This window comes from Zonotrichia albicollis, chromosome 1 (genome assembly GCF_047830755.1).
Source record: "Zonotrichia albicollis isolate bZonAlb1 chromosome 1, bZonAlb1.hap1, whole genome shotgun sequence".
NCBI classification, from domain to species: domain Eukaryota; kingdom Metazoa; phylum Chordata; class Aves; order Passeriformes; family Passerellidae; genus Zonotrichia; species Zonotrichia albicollis.
The window spans coordinates 46,867,505-46,880,019 of NC_133819.1; the positions used below are offsets into that span (position 1 = coordinate 46,867,505).

Consider the following 12,515-nt stretch of genomic DNA (forward strand, 5'->3'; position numbering starts at 1 on the left):
TGCATATATAATCACACCTTTGCAGATGATTTGTGAGAGTTAAAAAAAGGTGTGCAGAAATCTGAGACACAGTCTGGGGCAGCAGTGGAAGGTAGAATAGAAAACTATTCTTTGTTTATGATTCTTAGTTAAACTCTTATATTCTTATCCCTTTACTCCTCTCTTCAGGAATGATCATTAAATTGCAATATCACCCTCCTAGTCAGCAAAGGACTTACACAAATACTTATCTTTAAGTTTGTTCTATTTAACTCAACAGGGAGAGCTGAAGTTAACAAGATACCATTACGTATTTCCTTCAGTACATACTTAAGTATTTTACCAAGTAGGGACAGACTGCTAAAATGGGGTTTTATGACCTATGAAAAGGCTTTTGAAAGGAGAAAATGTTCCTCTTCTTTTGTCTAAAATCAAATGTTTTTGCTGTTCAACTCAGTTCTGGGTTCTCTTGAATTGCAGAAATCCCATATCCTAAATATCTGTTTTTACATTCTGTGGCTCAATTATTTTGAAACGTGTATCTTGGGATAAAATACATCTAGCTTGCAAGTCTTCATTATCAAGATGAGAGCAAATACAAGGGACAACAAGCAGAAACACTTGAAATAATACTGAGCAGAGGAAGAAGTGAAAGAGGATTCAACTGACTAGCAGTTGATTTCATGTTAGCTCAGTTGCACAGCAGAAGAAATTTGCATAGACCTTTGCTTAGATATGAGATACCATAGTGCCATGAATGTATCAATCTCTACCTTGCCTCTTTTTTTTTTTTTTTTTTTTTTTTTTTGTTTCGGTCTCATTTAATTTAACGTTTCTTGTGTGTTCTTCCTGTGTTCTTCTGTAACTTGAGAGGGGAGGAAAAGAGTGAGGCCAGCCATTCCATCAAAGGACTGGAGACCCTCTGGTGTAAGAGGTTCAGAAGAAGACAGTACAGTGACTCCTTCAGAAATGCTGACAGAGAGTGATGACTTGTGATAATTGTTTCGTGGGAGAAGGAGACAAAAAATTGCAGTTCTTCAAAGTTAAAGTAACTTATCTAGGACCCAGGTTACCTAAAATCTCAAAACTTCTTGGTGATATAAGAAGGAAATTCTCATGACTACGAACATGTGAAATTAAGGGCAGATCATTATTGCTTGTCCTCAGGCCATGCAGATCTGTAAAGAGCCTGGGTTCATCTTCCCAGTGACCTCTTTCTATGTCCTGGCAGCCTGCTATTAGGTCTCCCCACAGGATAAACAACCTTGTTCCCTTACGGTAAGGGATCAAGGGTATTAAGGGTCCTACCTGCATTGCACTGCCTGTGCTGGAGCCTAAGAGGCTTGTCCTGTCTCACTGTTCCATGCTCCACCATTGGACATGAAACAGAGGGGTCCTTTCTTTACGGTTATCTCACTATGGACCCATTCAGTACTTGGAGAAGAGCTGATTCCAAACTTTCATGATTAACAGGGCATTTTCTTACAGAGAATGTGAACAAGGAGCTTAAATACCCAGTGTCATACAGCAGTGGTGGCTACCACTAGCTGTTTTAACATTGATATTTTAACATTCGCCATTTGCAAAGAATTAATTCCACCTTTGCAACAGAAGTGCTGTAAGTCTCATCACAACTGTCATCTGACAGTAACTGGAAACTTTGCTAGTTTCAGCCAGTTTCTGATAAGATGTACACACAGCCCCTTCCCTCACCCACTTGCTCATGTTGGTCCTCATCCTGTCTCCAAATACTATACTACCACATCAAACATTTCTGGTGCTCCAGCCGATATTAATTTTCCAATGTAAAAACAACATAGGGAGGTACAAGAACATACTGTACATGGGGGAGCTTTGAGTACAGTTTAAATGCAGCCAATTTCTATGAAGTGGGTCAAAACCAGTCATGTTGTGAAAGGATACACTTTAAACTGGAAAAAAAAAATAATCAAAGGATTATTTTCAAAGCAGTTTGTTGCAAAGAGAAAAAGTACCTCGTCTCCTAAAGGGCTGGAGAGTCTCTTTTGTCTACTGTTGCTGAAGTTAACTATAGTTAGTTTTGGCATGTTGCTTTTTAAGCTCCATGGCTGGCGTACAGTTATCACTAATTAAACAGAGTGGTCATACCAGTGGAAAATTCAACAGTTTAGTTTATGCTGCTGTAAAAAATGTAATGAAATGTACTCTTTTGGGCTTGATTTAGAAAAATCACCACTGACGTCAATTCCATAAATTAGTAATCCTATGTTAGACCAAGGTCATTTTCATATTAAAAATAAGAAAAAACTAAACCTGGGTTCAAATAACATTTACAGACTGCTCTCAACTTCAGAACTTCAGACATAGATAGATAGGAACTTGCAGTGGAAGTAAAATCTTTGTTCTTGACAAAGAAGAATTCCTAGGCCTTGCTGAAATTACAGTACACAGGATGAAAACTTGTTACTAAAATCACATAGATATACTTTAATCATAATTAATAGTCCTAGCACAATCTTATGCCAGTCATTGTGAGATTTTGTGGATGAAGTTTTTTCAAAGTGGACTGCAGTCGTCTAGGTTTACATGTGCAGTACACATGATTAATATTGCGGTAAAGGCTGCTTTTGGGACAGAAAATTTCGTTCATCACAAATCATTCCACAGCTTGTTTAGTTGACAAAATGATCAACACAGCTAAACCAAATTCAAGGGGATTTGGACCCACCTTAGGAGTAAGAGGTTGGTACTTCCACTTGGTCCAACATCCTTTTTATGTGTTTTTATAGAATTACTGAAAAAAGTGCTGACTTTCAAAGATCAGAAAAGAAAAAGAAACAAAGTGAGGTTCTGCATTTTGGGCACCTGTAAGAGCAGGAAGTGGGTCTAAAGAACCACATAGGTCCCTGTTTTTTCTGTTATTTCCTTTTCATGAAGAAATACAGCAACAAAAAAACTGCAATTATTTATTCATACTGGAATACCGTTCATGATTTACCTCCCATTTCAGCTGTGATGGTCTACTGTATAAATATGTATTTGGACAAATTGGAATAGCTGTTTTATTTATGAAATAGACCATAAAGACTCCTGTGGAGTTTTTGACATCACACCTTGTAATGTGTATTATATCAAGCTGCACTATGCAGCAGTTATGAGGAAAGTCCTCTATGGCTATGCATTTTTTACAGAAAACCTAATGAAATTCTATTATGCGTGTTCTGTAGCTAGTTTTTAGAGGTTAATAATGTGTTCTGTTTGATTTAGGGCTTAATTCAGCATATGGGCTAATTACATTCAAAGTTTCATTTTATTTTTAAGAAGCTGAGATATTTTTGAATTATAGATCTGCAACCAGAACACCCTTCACTGGTAAACTTGTGTTTTTTCCTCCCTCTCCTTACTTAGAACATGTCCAGACCGATTTTAGTTGTAATTTAAAGTATATTTTTCTTGGCCACTCTTAACTACCTACAAGCCCAGCAGAGTGTGACCAGACATCTGGACATCTTGGACTTCAATTGACTGCTCTGATCTCCTGAAAAAACAAAACAAGCTATTCCATGAGCACCAGAGCTAACAGAGCCTGGTTTCCTATGGATTTGTGTCCCATTTCCTTTATATCCCAACAAATAATAAACCCAGCTAGAGACAATATATCCTGTGGCTGGTCTGGAGCTACAAGTGTGCTAATTGCCCAGCCAATATGCTCGTGCTCTCGGCTGGCCAGGATGTGTGTGCTGACTGTCTGTCTGGCCTCCACCACGCAGTATATATATTTTGCCTTTCTAAAAAGGCTAAATACTGTCTGGGGGAATGGAGGCACTGGGTGGAAGGCAGAAAGGTTCTTTTTGGCAACCACTTAGTTTAATAAGTGGTTCTTACCTGTACTCAGCATACTACTTACTAGAAATGAGTGGTCTTTCAGACTTTTATCCCTCCACATTGGCCAAATAGGTTGTGATTTTTTTTCCTTATGAGAGTGTGTTGAAACTTAGGAAATGCTAATGTGTTCTTTTCCATGCTGTTGCTTTTTTAGCTTCCTTTTTTGTACAGTTACATGTGTTTTCAAAAACACTGCCTTTTCTAATGAAAGTCACTATTTCATTTGAATTGAGAGCATGATTTGAAAATTCAAGGAAAGCATGCCAACAGTTCTATAGTATTCACTTTTAGCACCTAAATACTATTATTAGTTGGCAAGTGAGCTGTAGAGCCTTAGGTGGGAGCTGAGCAAACTGCATTAATCACACACGTAGTTTAATATTTTAGTCAAACGTGAAAGTGTGAAGTCCGTATTTAGTTGCTTAAAAAACAAATGTAAAAACTGCCAAGCTCCCAAAAGTTTTAATAAAGGTCTGAATATTGATTTGGGAGCAACATGCAGGATTTCCAAAAGAGATTTAGTGGTGTTTGCATCCAGCTCTCAATAATGTTTAATCAGAGTTGAGTGCATGAGGTGTTTTGAAAATCACAGCCTCCTAAACATAGCTCTGGAGCCCTCTTTTGAAAAATCAGTGTTTTTCAAGGATAGAGAGGGAATGGGTAAATTTGCATTCATGTGCATATCTAGATGAGCAAAAGAAGACACCAAAGATCATGAATACCACATTCAAAATGAGAAAGAGGCAATGATTCTTCGGTTCCTTTGCCCAAGGATGTTGTAGATGCTAAAAACAATTTTGGACTGGAAAAAATCACAGAAAATATTTCTATCAAAAGTTACTAGATTAATAGAAACCATGTCTAGCTCCAAAAGTCCCTAATTTGAAAGTAGTTGCAGGTTGGGGACGTCTCAGGGGGGAAATATGGTATAAAATAGCCCTTTTCTAGCTCTGCCTTAGACAGCTGACACACGGAGTGTTGGCAATAAGCTGGGAACAATTTAATCTAGGGAAAAAAGGAAAAGATCTACATCTGTGACCCTATAACTTGTTACTATAAGCTAGCAAAATTCATACTCCTGGGTTGGGGAACATAACGTTGGTGATGCAGCAGCACCTCTTGATCTATTATGCCCCAATAGAGAAGAAGATCAGTGCTTCCAATGGATTTAAAAAATTGCCAAGCAAAAAGGTTGGTTTGTTTCAAAAGGGAAAAAGAAAAAGGAAAAAGAAAAGAAAAAGAAGCAAACCATAAAATATGATGTGATTGAAACTCTCCCAAAAGGAAATAAATAACAACTCAAAAGCTAAAAATGGCAGGAATTCTTTTCATGTTGACAGTCTTGTTACACCCGGTATTTAAGGTTTATTTCTAGGCCAACCAGTTTTTCTTACTGGCAGTGCCTGAGTTATCACACACACTTGCAGGGTGTGGATTTATTTTTAAACCTCACAATTTTAACAAACCTTTCAAGAATGTTTTACACAGTGATATCAGAGAATCAATTATTCAGACTGTTTTTAGGTGGATTTTCCCTCCTCCATTTCCTTGGTTATTAAAGAAAACAGCAAAGTTTGGATCAGACCTTCAGCTATCCAGTCCAAAATACATTTTTAACTGCACGGCATCAAATTGACATATGACGTGACATGATGTAACATAACATAAAACAGCATTACTCTGCATGGCACATTAGAAATTAAAAATAAATATTTCCTTTGGATCCCATTGGTACTATCAATTTTACTTGTACATCTCTTAATTATGTTTGTTCCTCTCATGTCTTGCCTCTTAGTCACTTGCTTAGGTGAAGAACCAGCCTCCTCCTCCCAGTAGGTTGGTTAAAAACATGTATAACATGTCCACATTCTTGGCCTTTAGAAACACAGAGAAAAATCAGATCTTTCCTCTAGAATCTTCACTGATGTTTGGCTGGTGTTTTTTCATAAAAGTTTTCGTAAAAGTTATCATTAAATTTAAGAAAAAATTAAAGCTGGAATAGTTGAAGTACAATCTGAGCTGGTAATAATGTGTATCTTAATACTCATCATGCAGATACTTAGATAAATACATAAGGAAATCATAAACATGTTAGTATGATTTAGTAACGGGTAAAGTCAGATGGTCTCCACACAAAATCTATAGATTATTTTTCCTATTAGTAAAAATGATGTTATTAATTAAAATCCATATAGTTCCTGCCAATTTATGGAGAATCAATTAATCTTTTAATGAACTTTGGAAAGCAGTTATTGACATCCTCATTGGTATCAGTGAGGAAAAGAAAACTCACAGAAGTCCGCATTTTTAAAAGCACTCTTTTGTCTAAATGTCTTGGTTTTCAGGTTCTGCTTAAAGTCTGTCAGACCTGTTTTCTGGAGATGTTGATCCAATATGGATAATTTTGATTTCTGATGGAGTCAGAAATGTCAATATGATGTCCTTAAGAAATTGAAACTTTTGCTCCCTAGTTGCCAGACACTTCAGTAAAGAGAATTAATAATGATGCCAAGATGAGTTACTGGCATAGCTAAAGAAGCATGCATGTGGCCAGTTAGTGGTAAAGTACAAATCACCCAGATACCTCTGTAATGGCTCTGCACCCTGCAGTGAGGAGAAAGTGAGATTAGGCTTTAGGAAGACATTTGTTGTAGTACAGACAGACCAAAACTGCAGCAGGTTGCTAGAGGTGGCAATGGAGCTGCTGTTACTACTCCTCATTATGGGCAGGTTAGATAAACATCTGTCAGGAAGAATATAGGTGCAGGTGATTCTTCACTGCGGCTGGAGAAAAAAAAGGTAATGTCTCCTGGGGCTCCTTCAGCTCCATTTTCTGTGTCTCCATATAGATTTCCTTGGGTGCTCTTTACAGCTAGAAAAACAGCAGAAAGTTTACAGCTACTCTAGCACAGCACTCTGCCTAGGCTGAAAAAACTCTGTTGGGAAAGGTGTATTGTATAGTTAGAACTGCATTGCACTCCATGGGCGGAATTCCCTTCCCCTTCTCCATAACATTCATGTCTCCTTCTTTTTTGTAGATTTGAATTTGGCTTTTTTTAAGCTGGTTTTTCAAGCAAGCCATTGTTAATTAAACAGACATCATCTTTCAAAAGCAGCCTTAGCCCATGGGTATACAGCTGGCAATAGCAGTGTGCATTTCTCTGCCTTGAGACTCCTTCCAGGAATACCAGCAATGTGGTTAGAACCTATTGTTATACGAGCAGGCTGCAAGGCAAATATATTTGCTGCTATATTTGGTTGTGAGGCAATTCAATCAGTTGCTGGGTAGCTGCAGGATAACTCAGCATCATTGCTATGAATATGGAAATACTCTGTCTTTGGGCTGTGAGTTCTCTGGCCAGTGTATGGCTTCAAACATCCATACGAGATCTTCATCCATTTGTAATGATGCAAGTGATTGGTAGAACCTCCATGCTCTTTGGCAGTCATTGCATCATGTTAGTCATGTACCAACTTGTAGTTGGTAGCATGATATCAATAACTACTACAAGTCAGTTGTGTATAAACATATACAATAGCTTGTAACACTGAAAAAAGATGCTGGTTCTGCAAGTATTTTGTGGAAAAACCATATAAACACAACTAGTTTATAAATGTACAATATTTATAAGTATATATATGTAAAATATGAACTGACCTAGCTCCTGCTAAAATGATCTGATGGTTTTTAATTTCAGGGAGTCCCTGAAATTTGAAAAAGTTCACAGGCACTGTAATAACCTAAACTGTACGTTATGTTTAGGGGACAAAGTTACAGGTTAGCCTTTCTATGCTGCCCTGGGGATGAACTGGCCTTGCTTACCAGCTGCTTTGGGAAAGACTTCTAAAGCAATGAAGCTTTTATTTTTCAAAGATATATTTAATCCCTGTGGGCACCAGTCAAAATCTACCCTGTAGAGCAGGTAGATTAGGTGACAGCAGCATCTCTAAGTTCTTATCAACTACTTTTTTCCACCTTTGATTGATATGGCGCTTTTGTTTCTCACTCACCTGCAGAGCCTGGAGTTTGCACTGTATTTGGAGATCCTCACTACAACACTTTTGATGGACGGACATTTAACTTTCAGGGAACATGTCAGTACGTTTTGACGAAAGACTGCTCCTCCTCTGCCTCGCCCTTTCAGGTGCTGGTAAAAAACGATGCCCGTCGGACCCGTTCTTTCTCCTGGACAAAGTCAGTGGACCTTGTGTTGGGCAGAAGCACAATCAGCCTCCAGCAGCACCTCACAGTGAAGTGGAATGGGACCCGAATTTCACTACCTTGCGAGACACCGCAATTTCACATCGATTTGGATGGTTATTTGCTGAAAGTGACAACCAAAGCAGGTAAGACAATTATGTGTGTGTCTTCTTTCTCTCTGAAGAACTTCTGAAGTTCAGCATGAACAGTAGTCAGTAAAAAAACATGATAGCAGTAATAAATAGCATTATAACTCTTTAGAGATCAGAGAAACCCACAGCACTTTCAAAATTCCCACAGCCCACAAGCAGACAGAAATCCCAGCTATGAGTTTGAAGCCTGGAAGATATTGCTAAGCTGTGTTTCATTCTGCAGCTGATAATTAGCTGCCCAAACAGACAAATGTGCCATGACTATCACTTCAGTAACTTAAAAGTGTCTTATGGAGAGTATGGTGGGTTGACCCTGGCTGGACATCAACCAAACATGCCCACCAAAGCCACTGTATCACTTTCCTCCTCACCTGGACAGGAAAGAGAAAATATAGTGGAAGACTTCTGGTTCAAGATAAGGACTGGTAGATATCACTCAGCAATTACCACTGTGAGAAAAAATAGACTCCATTTGGGGAAGTTAGTTTAATTTATTGCCAATAATATTAGGGAAGGATAATGAGAAATGAAGTAAAATCATCAAAAAGTCTCCACGCTCCAAATCCCCTTCTTCACAAACTTAACTTTACTCCTGATTCTCTCTACCTCTTCCTGCCCTGAGTGGTGTAGGGGGATTGGGAATGGGATTTGCAGTCAGTCCATCACACATATTGTATCTACCAGTTCTTCCTCCTCACACTTATTCGTTGCTCCAGCATGGAGTCCCTTCCACAGGAGACAGTTCTCTGCAAAGTTCTCCAGTGTGTCCCTCCCATGGGCTGCATTTCTTCACAAACTTCAAAAACACAGGTCTCTTCCACAGGGGGCGGCCCTCCAGGAACAGACTCCAATGTGGATTCCCCATGAGGTCACAAGTCCTGCTAGCAAATATCCTCTAGGGTGGGCTCCTCTCTTCATGGCTTCCCATGGGGTCACAGTCTCCTGGCATCCATCTGCTCCAGTGTGAGGTTATCCAGGGGCTGCAGTTGGATGTCTACTCCAGCATGGACCTCCATGGGCTGCAGGAGGGCAGCCTTGTGTCACCATGGTCTGCACCCTGGGCTGCTTCAGTACCTCCTCTCCCTCCCTTCTCTGCTGACTGCAGAATTGTTTATGTTATACTCTCCCTCCTCCTTCTGACTGCAGTTGCACAGGGCTTTTCTCCCCGTTCTTAAATATGTTATCCTGGAGGTGCTGCCACTGTTGCCAAGGCCGAGCCTAACTTGGAGCCAGCTGGAACTGGTCCATCTTGGAGACAGCTGCAATTGGCTCTGTTGGACATGGGGGAGGTTTCTGGCAGCCTCTCACAGAAGCCACCCCTGTAGCTCTCTCCTTTCAAAATCTTACCATAAAAACTCAATATACATGGTATCGTTTGATACAGATAAGAACAGAGAAAATATCAGCTCTTAAACATAAAATTAATGTTTTTCAGAGTTGCAGCAATGTATCTTGCAGTTGAGGTGATCAATTATATATTCATAGTTATAGATGGCTGGAATGAGTTTAAGCTGTAAAATTATGGAAATATTTCACTGTCCAGCAAAATGGAGGCACTGGTTTGAAAAGCAAGGCCCAATTTACTGTTCGGTACCATCTTATTTGGCTTGCTTTATGCTCAAGTAAGAAGTTGTCTGCAAGGAACAAACACCACAAGCAAGAGGAAATGAGAAACTTTATAGAATTTTTTCACCAGGAGAAAAAAAAATGGAGAAATTTCTGTTTCAGAAGGATTTAAAAAATGTATGCTTTCCCAGTGTAGGGTGAAAAAAGAGAGGGAGGAAGTAATACAAAATAAGCAAAACTGCTGCACTAGAAGTAAAATTTCTACCTTATTTCTAGAAAAAGGGAAGGGAAGTAGCATTCTCTCAGTTCTTTTGAGTCTTAGAAAATACATTAATTGTCAAAATGCTAAATTGTCAAAATGCTAAAAAGTAAGAGGATTTACTTTTGTTTTGATGAACTGTTCTGAAACTATAGTATCTTTGCATAGATAAATACTGAGGGGGAGTTTAAAACTTTCTCATTAGCATGTGTTTGGTAGTACTGTAGTCCTGAGAGATTTCTCTTACACAGTGAAGTACTGTTTCAGTGAGGATACTGTTGACTGTTAATTCAATTAAATGCCATGTGAAAGCAGTGAAACCAGTCTTTCTTATGGAGTGATATGGTCACAGGCGTGAGGCATAGTCATACTCATTATCTAGCATGATTTTTTTTCAGGGGGGACACTAGCACCCGCTGTTGAGCTGAGAATTTAGACACCTGTTCATATCGCCTCTGGAAAAGTGAGTCTGCATAATGTGGATCCCAGCTCTGGGCTCATTCCTCAAAGTGGCAATGCAGATTTTTGTGGCTGTCTGTAAAATGCACACAAGTTGACCATTATTCACAACTTCTAATTAGAAGCATCTTGAGGGTTTTTCTTTGCAGCCAGCTGAACACCATGAATTCAGGCGATGTGGATTTCATTAGCCAACCACAGGCCAAGGAAAGGTTTTCAACTGAAGATGAATGGCAGCTAATCCTGCTGCTATTCCATTTGTCTCTGGTGCAAGCCTAACAAATGACTGCACACATCTTTGTCCATGTGTTGGCAGAGGAAGTGCAAACATGGCATATGACAACATATCAAACAGTGTGTAATCACTGCAAATTATAGCCTAAATAATTCCTCCTCTTAATGGAGCAGGATCAGGTTTCTCTTGCTGAATACAGCATGATGGGCCAAGTCCTACTTTCTTCAGCACATAAGGCCTGAGAAGTAGCAGAATGACCTGGCTCCATTTTGCTGGGAGAGCTGCAGAGAGACTGTAGAGAGGAAGAACGTGCTGAGTAGAACTGCTTTAAAGGCAAACATTTTGTTCCAGAGGAAGTTCTGAGTACCTGGGGAAAAGAATTGGAGAAATTTCTGTTTTAGAAGGAAACATGGATTTTTAAAAATATATGCTTTCCCAGTGTAGGGTGAAAAAAGAGAGAGAGGAAGTAGTGAAAAATAAGCAAAACTGCTGTACCAGAAGTAAAATTCAAAGTAAAATTGGGCTGGGAAATGCAGAGTCTGGTCCTTACAGCTCAGCCAGCATTCCCACGGAGTTTGGTTTTCCTTTCGCAGAGCTGGGAATTGAGCCTTAGATAAAACAGACAAGCCCAAAGATTCAGGAAGTCTTGTGGTCCCTGGCTACAGGGCAGTGTGCATGGCAGGGCACTCTTGGAGTTTCATACCCTGATCATTCAGGCTTCCAGGCAGCCCACCAGGCGAGCTGGCAGGAAACCAGCTTGGAGCCTTGCCGGTGCTGTGTTGGAAGTTCATTGAATACGATATGTCTCCCTGAAGCATTTCAGTTCTGATGAATTGGCATTTTCCAGTGAAAACCTGTTTTGTTGCTAAATTCCTCACCAGCTGTAGCCCTGGATGGCACGCAGCAGCAGTCCTTGTACTCTGCACTGGCAGCTATGGGTGTGCTTGGGGTGTTGAGTCCTTATCCAAATTTGTGTGCTACAAAGACAAAAATGTCTTTGGTAGGTAACACGGGGCTGGTGTTACTTACCCATTCCTCTATTGCACAAGCCTTTTGTTGTTCTTGTTTCTGCACTATCTTTTGCACAAAGCCATTTTGCTGCATTTTTTCTGTACTACTTTGGTATTATATGTCTGGGGAAGAGCTGTTTGTGAGTTCTTGAGGATGCCTTTAAACCTCAAGGATGCCATGAAAAATCATGCAGAACAATTGATGAGAGGTCCTATAATGGGCAACTCAGTGTGTGATATGCATAAATCCAGAAGGATTTTTTTTAATGGAGTAGAGCAGACAATATGCCAAGTTAAAAAATCAAGTAACAAGTTGGTTGAGCATCCTTCAAAGAGAGGGAGTAATTGGAAAAAAGGAAAAAGTAACTCAGAGAATACTCCTTTTCTGCACATCCCCAGATGGGACAGATGTTGCATCCTTTGGCTTCTCATCTCTTGGTTTCTGATTCTTGTCCAAGTGAATGGGAAACTCATTCATTTTGGGTGGGGGGAAGAAAGGGGGGTATAGGCACAAAGAAAATCTTCCAAACAGTTTCTGCCTGCCAACGAGACCATTTCAAACACTGCTCTGTAGCATAATCCCATCTGTCACAGCTCTTACTGGTTTACAGAAACTAACTGGACTTTCTGCTTGTGAACAAACAAAAGGCACACACTGCACAGTGTGATCAGGCTCCAACAAAATTATCATGCATGTAGGGGTAAATACCCTTCCTTGTTACTCCAAAAAGGAATAAGCTCTGTTATGGACAGAAACCTTTAGGCTCTTCATCAAAGCCAGAAATTACCC

The 12,515-nt window shown here is 39.6% G+C and overlaps 1 protein-coding gene across 3 annotated transcripts in view; it reads left to right on the forward strand.

Moving 5' to 3' along the window:
• Positions 1-12,515, forward strand: part of BMPER (BMP binding endothelial regulator) — a 149,053-nt gene that overhangs the window by 87,826 nt on the left and 48,712 nt on the right. For 2 of the 3 annotated variants that reach the window (XM_074540317.1, XM_005485862.4), the window contains exon 12: positions 7,861-8,190. In XM_074540317.1, coding sequence (XP_074396418.1) covers positions 7,861-8,190 — 330 coding nt within the window. The remainder of the gene's footprint in view (positions 1-7,860; positions 8,191-12,515) is intronic. The other variant, XM_074540326.1, reaches the window with a different exon arrangement.